Source organism: Dipodomys spectabilis, unplaced genomic scaffold (assembly GCF_019054845.1).
Source record: "Dipodomys spectabilis isolate Male_0828 unplaced genomic scaffold, ASM1905484v1 ptg000002l, whole genome shotgun sequence".
Lineage (NCBI taxonomy): Eukaryota > Metazoa > Chordata > Mammalia > Rodentia > Heteromyidae > Dipodomys > Dipodomys spectabilis.
Window position 1 is genome coordinate 40,887,560 of NW_024870679.1, and position 9,164 is coordinate 40,896,723.

Sequence of the window (9,164 nt, forward strand, 5' to 3'; positions counted from 1 at the left end):
CCTTTCTGGATCCCAGGCTTGCCTCAGATTCATGATCTTCCTATTTCAGCCTTTGGAGTGCTAGGATCACAGGGGTACACCATCACACCTAGCTCTCTGCTTTTGACATTTGAGGCACACATGTGGGTCAGCAAACTTGAGTAACAGAATCTGGGAATAGTAAATTCCTGGGCTGTAACAACATGGATAGAAGCAGAAAGTATCTTTTATTTATTCATTTTCATTTATTTTTGTCAATCATGGGGCTTGAATTTACTGCCTGGATGCTGTCCCTGACCTCTTTTGCTCAGGGTTACCACTTTGAGCCACAATCCGACTTCTGGTTTTCTGGTGGTTAATTGGAGATAAGTCTCACAGATTTTCCGGCTTTGAACCTCAGATCTCAGCCTCTGGAGTAGCTAGGATTATCGGCATGAGCCAGAAGCTCCCTGCTAAATAATTTTGATTTATTAAGAAATACCAGGGGCTGGGAAGATAGCTCAGTGGTAGAGCGCTTGCCTTGCATGCCTGAGGCCCTGGGTTCGATTTCTCAGCACCACATAAGCAAAAAAGAAAAAAGCCAGAAGTGGCGGTGTGGCTCAAGTGGTAGAGTGCTAGCCTTGAGCTGAAGAGCTGAGGGACAGCGCCCAGGCCCAGAGTTCAGGCCCCACGACCGGACCCCCCAAAAAAAAAAAAAGAAAAAGAAATGCCATAACTACATTACAGAGTACTCTATAATTTTGTGTGTATGTTTGTGTGTGGGCATGTTCATGCTTCTGTGCCAGTCCTGAGGCTTGAACTTAGGGCCTGGGCACTGTCCCTGTACTTTTATGCTCAAGGCCAGTGCTCTACTGTTTTTGAGCCACAGCAGCATTTTCAGCTTTTTGTAGTTAATTGGAGATGAGAATACAGACTTTCCTGCTGGGACTGGCTCAGTCCTCAGATCTTTAGCCTACAGAGTAGCTAGGATTATAGACATGAGCCATCAACACCTGGCTGAGTTCTCAAAAAAAAAAAAAAATATATATATATATATATAGATATATATATATATAATTTACTTATTTATTTATTTATTTTGTGGGTCGGGGCCTGAACTCTGGGCCTGGGCACTGTCCCTCAGTTCTTCAACTCAAGGCTAGCGTTCTACCACTTGAGCCACAGTGCCACTTCCATCTTTTTCTGCTTATGTGTGCTGAGGAATCGAACCTAGGGCCTTGTGTCTGCAAGGCAAGCACTCAACCACTGAGCCACCTTCCCAGCCCTCTAAAAATGTTAAAGGCTAGAATCCTATCATCATGACTGAGATGTTTTTGTTACTTGTTTTAACACTTTTGTCTTTGATTTTCAGGGACTCAGAGTATTATGACTATGGACATGGGGAGGTTCAAGATTCTTATGAAGCTTATGGTATGTCTTTAGTTCTGTGGTGGGGCAAATATGCAAAGAAGCTCCTAGCAGGATGCTTGTTGACTGCATCCTTGGGAGTCAGACACACACCTTAGGAGAAACTTCAGAATATCACTGTGTTGGTAACTGTGGCATTAGGAGCCCTACTCTTATTTGAATTTTATGATGTGCATGTCTTAAAACTGGTGCTGTGTCCAAATGAACAGATTGGAGAAGCAGACTTTTTAGCTGATATCGATTGTTTCTAGGAGATGCCTTGATCTGGATTATGTTACTGGATCTTTGCTGCTGATATCTATGTTGGGTTAGGGAACTTAGTACGTGCACATGCACACACCAGTACTAGGGCTTGAACTTTGAGCTGTCCCTGAGCATTTCAGTTCAAGGCTAGGGCTCTCTCACTTGAGCCACAGCGCCACTTCTGGCCTTTTCTGTTTATGTGGTGCTGAGGAATTGAACCCAGGGCCTCATGCATGGGAGGCAAGCACTCTACTGCTGAGCCACCTTCCCAGCCCTCTACTCATTTTTTTGTTTCGTTTTGTTTTTTGTCAATTGTGGGGCCTGAACTCTGGGCCTGGGCACTGTCCCTCAGCTCTTCAGCTCTTCAGCTCAAGGCAAGCACTCTACCACTGAGCCACCTTCCCAGCCCCCCTCTACTCATTTTTAAAGCAACTTTGGGTCTCACTAAAAAAATATTCAAGTCAGGTGTTGGTAACTCACACTGTAGTCATAGCTACACAGGAAGCTGAGATCTGAGAATTTGTGGTTCAAAGCCAGCCCAAGCCAGGCAGGAAAGACCATGAGACTCTTATCTTCAGTTAACCAGCAAAAAGCCAGAAGTGGAGCTGTGGCTCAAATGGTAGAGTGTTGGACTTGAGCAAAAGTGCTCAGGGAAGCCGGGCGCCGGTGGCTCACGCATGTAATCCTGAGGATTCGCGGTTCAAAGCCAGCCCGGGCAGGAAAGTTCGTGAGACTCTTATCTCCAATAAACTGCTAGAAAACCGGAAGTGGTGCTGTGGCTCAAGTGGTAGAGCACTTGCCTTGAGCTGAAGAGCACAAGGGTAGCGCCCAAGCCCAGAGTTCAAGCCCCATGACCGACCAAAAAAATAAAAAAATGCTCAGGGATAGCACCCAGGCCCTGAGTTCAAGCCCCAGGACTGGCACAAAAATATTTTTTTTCAAGCAGAGCAGATGCTCAATGACATGTGGCTTTTCAGAGCATTTAAAGGGAAAAGTAATTCCTGTTACATCAGATGAGAGGCTGTAAGGCTAGATCTAAGCCAGAATGTTTACTGGCACCTCCATATAGTATTGGAGACATCGCAATTCTGTCCTGATCCCATGAGAGCAATAGAAGCTGAACAGCAGCAGGACCTGACTTCCCTGAGGTTTTGTTCAAAACATATTTCTCAAGTGTGCCCTCAAGCATCAATTATGGCCTCACATCTGTGGGTTGCTGAGGGAGGAGTGAGTACCATGTGCAGAAACCAGCCTTTTAAATATACTGTATTTTCAGCATATCCGAGGGACTTCCAGAAAGTCCTTGGCAAAGGGCTTAAGACTGGTTTACTGTCTCTTTCTGACCATAGCTAAAAAAGAGGAGTTTTGCATCTATTGCTTCCAGACAAGATGAGTTCAACCCTTTGTAATGATAAGGAGTAGCGGGGCTGGGAAGGTGGCTCAGTGGTAGAGCACTTGCCTTGCATGCTTGAGGCCCTGGGTTCGATTACTCAGCACCACATAAGCAAAAAGGAAAAAGCCGGAAGTGGCGCTGTGGCTCAAGTGGTAGAGCGCTAGCCTTGAGCTGAAGAGTTGAGGGACAGTGTCCAGGCCCAGATTTCAGGCCCCACGACTGGACCAAAAAATAAAATAAATAAATAAAAATGATAAGGAGTAGCTAATTAGTTGCTTGCCCTGGGGAAACTTTTTTTTTTAAACAGGTTTAGCCTAAAAGTAGTCAGTAGTTGCCATCATTAACACTGCACTGCTCTTTTCATGTACCACAATTGAAAAGGGCTTATAAGTACCTCTGTGCTTCCCTTTTATCAGGAGCCCTGTGTATTTGATTGACTAAAACTGCATTTTTTATTTTTTGAAGGAAAGACAACTAGAAATAGGTGGCTGTTGTGTTTCTGGTATGATGTTGCTATGGTTAATTTGTTCTAGGCTTTACCTTTATTTGTAAAATAGAACTAGAAAAATAAATTGTCTTGTTGGTACCCAGAAGTCTCTTGGGAAATGATGGACATGGAGTGTGATACTATGGGTCTAAGTACGGGTCTCTGTGACTTTGTGTGGAATTTAAGACCTGTGGTCATGGCAACAGGTATCTGAATTCAGGCATCTGGAGAAATATTTCAGGAATGAATTAGCATAGGAATAAATGGGAAAATAAGCTTCCTGTGAGGTCAGCAATAGAAATAAGTAATCATCACAGGCTTTTTATTTTAACAAAGGCAAACTGTTTGAGGATGTCAGCCTCAAATAATCTGGCTTCTGGACTATTTTTGTGTTTGTTTTGTTTCTTTGTTATTGGTCCTGGGCTTTGAACTTGGGGCCTAGGTGCTGTCCTTTTTTGCTCAAGCCTAGAGCTCTACCACTTGAGCCACAGCTCCACTTAGGCTTTTTGTGGTTAGTTGAAGGTATGAGAGTATCACAGACCTTCCTTCCTGAGCTGGCAATAAACCTTGATCTAAGTAGCTAGGATTACAAGTATTAGCCATTTGGACTGTTAACATAAGAAAGGAACTGAGCAATCTTTCTGAACAGTTCAACAGTACAACATTTGATTGTATTGTATCTGGTACTCCCCCTCTTTCCCCAAGCAGTGAGTACCAGTTCTGCTGATAGGGGGGGACCTTTTAATTTTAATATGGCTTTTGCATGCTTCTTCCAAAGAACCAGAGGAAACTTCCACTGGGAAACCTGACTTGCTGTTGCATGAAAAGGAGGACTATCCAATTCCAGTCAGAAAGATTTCCAGAAGTTCAGTTACCTTGCCTGAGGCTGCCTGTTAAATAGCTCTGGTATCAGTAAAGGCCATTACAGACTCACTAGATTAATAAATCCTAGACTTGGGGACCCGGTATATTAAATCATGTTTGCTATGGAGAACTTTGTTGCTGGAGAATGCTGCAGAAAATACCCATTTTGCTGAGTTGTTCCTTTCTTTTTACTCAAAACTGGGGAATTGCATAGGTTGGTCAGGAGGACCAGAATATAGAGTAAGGGCCACTGGGGCAGTATTAAGAAACTAAAAGGGGCAAAATGGTAGCCTTTGATTGTGATATTTCTTTTCTAAGTAAAGTTCTTTGAAGAAAAAAAATTGAAAGAAAACAGTGTTGTTGATCAGTTTGAAAATGGCTTTGATACATGGTTTATAAACTCTTTTATTTCCCCACAGGCCAAGATGATTGGAATGGGACCAAGCCATCTCTGAAGGCCCCCCCAGCTAGGCCAGTGAAAGGAGCATACAGAGAGCATCCATATGGACGTTACTAAAAACAAACAGGAGGGGAAAATATCAGTTATGAGCAAAGTTGTTACTGATTTCTTGTATCTCCCAGGATTCCTGTTGCTTTACCCACAACAGACAAGTAATTGTCTAAGTGTTTTTCTTCGTGGTACCCTTCTTCCCACCTTCCTCCATTCTTAACTCTGCATTCTGGCTTCTGTATGTAGTATTTTAAAATGAGTTAAAATAGATTTAGGAATATCGAATTAATTTTTTAAGTGTGTAGATGCTTTTTTCTTTGTTGTTTAAATAAAAACAGAAGTGTACCTTTTATAATAAAAAAATAAGTTGAGTAAAAAAAAAAACCTGTTAGTTTCAAAAGTGACATTGCTTGCTTAAAGGTTTTGAAGTAAAGGTTTGTTAACTTTCTCTTAGTTTTGATTTGAGGCATCCCGTAAAGTTGTAGTTGCAGAATCCCAAACTAGGCTACATTTCAAAATTCAGGGCTGTTTAATATTTAAAATCACAAACTATAACGGCAGTAGGTGCCACTATGTAAAAGTGAGCTCAGATGTCTCTAAAAACATTTCCTTTAAAAGCACATGGCGATTGAATCTTAAGGTTAAATTTTAATATGAAAGATCCTCATGAATTAAATAGTTGATGCAATTTTTTTTAATGTTAATTGACTTAAAAAACAACAACAAAATTAGGTTTGTAAAACTGACTTTTTTCATTATGTGGGTTTTGAAATCTAGCCCCAGACATACAGTGTTGAGAGATACTTAGGGGGGAGATGTAGGATTTTAGGAGGTTGTTTGGGGGAGAAGAGCTGGCTACTTAAATTGAATGATCTTTCAGTAATAGTTCTGTGAATAAAATTTCAGTATTTAAAAATATGAAGTATTTTGTCCATCTGAGATTCTGCACTCCATGAAAAGCTCACTTGGACACTAAGGCCAAAAGCTGATAGTTTCCATGAACTTGACATTGTCAATACTGAGTTGTTCCCAAGGTAGTTAGTCAAGTATGTCTCAACACTAGCATGATATAAAAAGGGACACTGCAGCTGAATGAAAAAGGAATCAAAATCCACTTTGTACATAAGTTAAAGTCCTAATTGGATTTGTACTGTCCTCCCATTTTGTTCTCGGAAGATTAAATGCTACATGTGTAAGTCTGCCTAAATAGGTAGCTTAAACTTATGTCAAAATGTCTGCAGCAGTTTGTCAATAAAGTTTAGTCCTTTTTTAATCAAAGTAAATGTGATGAATTGTCATTTTATTTTTTTGGGTGGACAATAAAATAGCTTTCTTTTTCAAATAAACTTAAATTAACTAAAGTTAATGGGCTTGTTAAAAGTTGGAGACATTCTTTAAAATGGTTGGGAGGGGGATTTATTTTAAGTTTTACCAAAAAAAAAAAGTTTATTGAGTTGTTAAGTTTTAGTTAAAAAATAACCAAAGCTTTTTTACCCCCTGGCAGTTGTTGAAAGTCCTATCAAATATTCTAATCTCTGGAAAGAAAACCCCAACTGACCAAAAATTGAATTGGTTTTCATACATAACTATTATATTTAATGTGCCAGCCACCTTAATAATACCTTCTGTAAAGCTCCTAGGTGGTCCTAAAGAGGGACACCAAATCTCTGAGCTCAGAAGGGGTTAACACTTGCCTTTAGATAGGACAATTCAGAAAACCCTGGGTTCCCTTAAAGGTTTCCCTTTCAATCTAGAAATGTTAATTCAGCTGGCCTGGGATACAATATGGCACAATAGGCTGGCCCTGAACTCCCTCCTGAGACCACTTAGAGGACATGATGGAATTGGTTGGCCCCATTTCCACTCCTCTGCTAATTCTCAAGAGTTCTCCTTCTCATGCCTTCCCTGAGAGCCGCCTAAACTGCTCGGGGGTGAAAAATTCTCTTGTATGAAGTGCCAAGCTGCCTGCAGCAGTGCATGATGGACATTTTTTTTCTTTTTAAAACACACCAACAAAAACAATGTATTTATAGATTGTGATAAAGTGTAAATAACTGAATTCTCAACCATGGTTTGAAGTCAGCTTTCAGGGCATTATGTCTTGTTTTGATGAAAAGAGATCACTCTATACCCCCCTTTTTAAAGGAAAATTATCGCAAGAGAATCAGGATGTGTAAAGCTAACATGCATCGCAAAAAACCAAAGGTAACCTAAATGTCTGATTTTAATAGCACATATTTCTCTTTTATAATAAACTGTGACAGCAACTTGCATAAACAAATCTTTAGCTGTTAATTTTAATGTTAAAACTTTGCAAAACTTGTTTAATAAAAAATAGCTGTAAAAAGAAAAAACATGCTGCCACATAAATTAGCCATAACTTCTAATAATCCTGCCCATCACACGTGACTGTAATGTAACCTGGGCACAAAGTCTGACATCTTAAATGACACATTGTAAAAATTTCAATGACTGTAGATTAGACCTCCTGCTGCACCCCAAAGTAAAGCTTTCTTTTCAGCTATTTTAAAATGTACAAGGATGAGCCCTATAGGATCCCTTATTGATATTCATAGTGAAATGTTACTTAAAATTTCTTAAAAATTGCATGTTTCTTTCCTGTAATGTGTAAACTGCATGCAGGATCTCTATCTTTTATTTTGTATGTCTTTAAAACTTGCTCTTCAAAAGTCTGATTGTTCATTTCTCAATTTTCAGGTGATTGAAAACTTCTGAGGCAATTCCTGGACTAGAATGAATAGTGAAGACCTAAGTCAGGTATGTTTTAAGGTGGCTTTCTGGGAAGCATGATAGGTCTTATCATAATTGTGAAACAGTGTGCTAGGGAATGTAGACCAGATTAACTTGAGTCATAATGCTCTTTACCAATCTTCAGTATTAGAGGAACTAATTCCTCAAAAGCAGGTTGGGTGTTACTGGGGAAGCTAAGTGGATATTCTATGTAATAATACCTGTATTTTACAGTAGTAACAGAGACTAAGTGACTTCCCTTGGTCACATAATTCATATAGCACGAGCTAGTATGTTCCCAGAATGTATCATCTTAAATTTGTAGGGAAGAAATGTTCTGCAAACTCAGGAAACCATTTGTAGAGTCCTGTGGTGTAGTAGATAAAGATTATAGAGCCTGATAGCCGGGCGCCTGTGGCTCACGCCTGTAATCCTAGCTACTCAGGAGGCTGAGATCTGAGGATCTCGGTTCAAAGCCAGCCCGGGCAGGAAAGTTCCTGAGACTCTTATCTCCAATAAACCACTAGAAAACCAGAAGTGGCTTTGTGGCTCAAGTGGTAGAGCGCTCGCCTTGAGCTGAAGAACTGAGATACAGGGCCCCAAGCCCAGAGTTCAAGCCCCACGACTGACCAAAAATCAATCAATCAATCAATAAATAGAGCCTGATAAACCTGCTTGGATCTGTAAGCTGTCTTTTATTCAGGGGCACCAAAACAAGTACTTGTACATTTAGGGAAGGAATGTGTAACTACATAGTGATTGGTGAACTGAAGGAATTCTAAAAATCCATAAGGCTGGAGCTTGGGATGGTAGAGCACTTACTGAGCATATGTATGGCCTTGAGCTTAGTCATCAACAGTGCAAAAATAAAAACAAAATACATAGAGCAAAGAGCAAACCAATTGAGTGCTGTACTATAAATACTAGTATATATGTGTGTGTATATATATCCCCTCCTTCCCCCGAGAATCCTTTAATTTCAATATAACTCAGGTTTGCATAGTTGAAGACTCATAGCAGTGAGCCTTCCTGTTGCCAGAAGTCATCGAGGTACTAGCTGGTTTTCTCCCCTGCCTGAGTAAATGTTAGGATTAGGTTGGCATGGAGGAACACATCCAGCCTTTAAAAGTAAAATTTGGCTTCTTGGAGCTTATTTCTTCCAGACCTTTCTCAACTGGGAACTTTTGACAATCTGGAAACTTTAAGGAGGGCCATATGTAGTAAGCGCAGTTCTGGACATGGAGGAAGTCCAAATAATTTAGTTTCAACTCTTACTAGGGTAAATTTTAAAAATAAATGTTACTGCTGGGTTCTAGCAGCTCATGCCTGTAATCTTAGCTGCTCAGGACACTTGAGATCTGAGGGTCACAGTTCCAAGACAGCCCAGGTAGAAAAATGTGAAACTTATCTCCGCTTTACCACCAAAAAGCCAGAAGTGGAGGGGTGACTCATGGTAGAGCACCAGCTTTGCCCTGAGTACAACACTCACACACACACACACACACACACACACACGCACACACACATACACCCGTCCCATTACTGAGTATATTTATCTATTTACTAGGATATTATAGGACACATACAGA

At 40.5% G+C, this 9,164-nt stretch overlaps 1 protein-coding gene across 1 annotated transcript in view; it reads left to right on the forward strand.

The window, feature by feature from the left end:
- The window catches only part of Khdrbs1 (KH RNA binding domain containing, signal transduction associated 1), a 32,914-nt gene extending 25,743 nt beyond the window's left edge, over window positions 1-7,171 (forward strand). Inside the window, exons 8-9 of the mRNA XM_042677498.1 lie at window positions 1,331-1,389; window positions 4,793-7,171. Of these exons, the coding sequence (XP_042533432.1) occupies window positions 1,331-1,389; window positions 4,793-4,890 (157 nt within the window). The 3' untranslated portion in view covers window positions 4,891-7,171. The remainder of the gene's footprint in view (window positions 1-1,330; window positions 1,390-4,792) is intronic.
- Window positions 7,172-9,164: the final 1,993 nt, after the last annotated feature.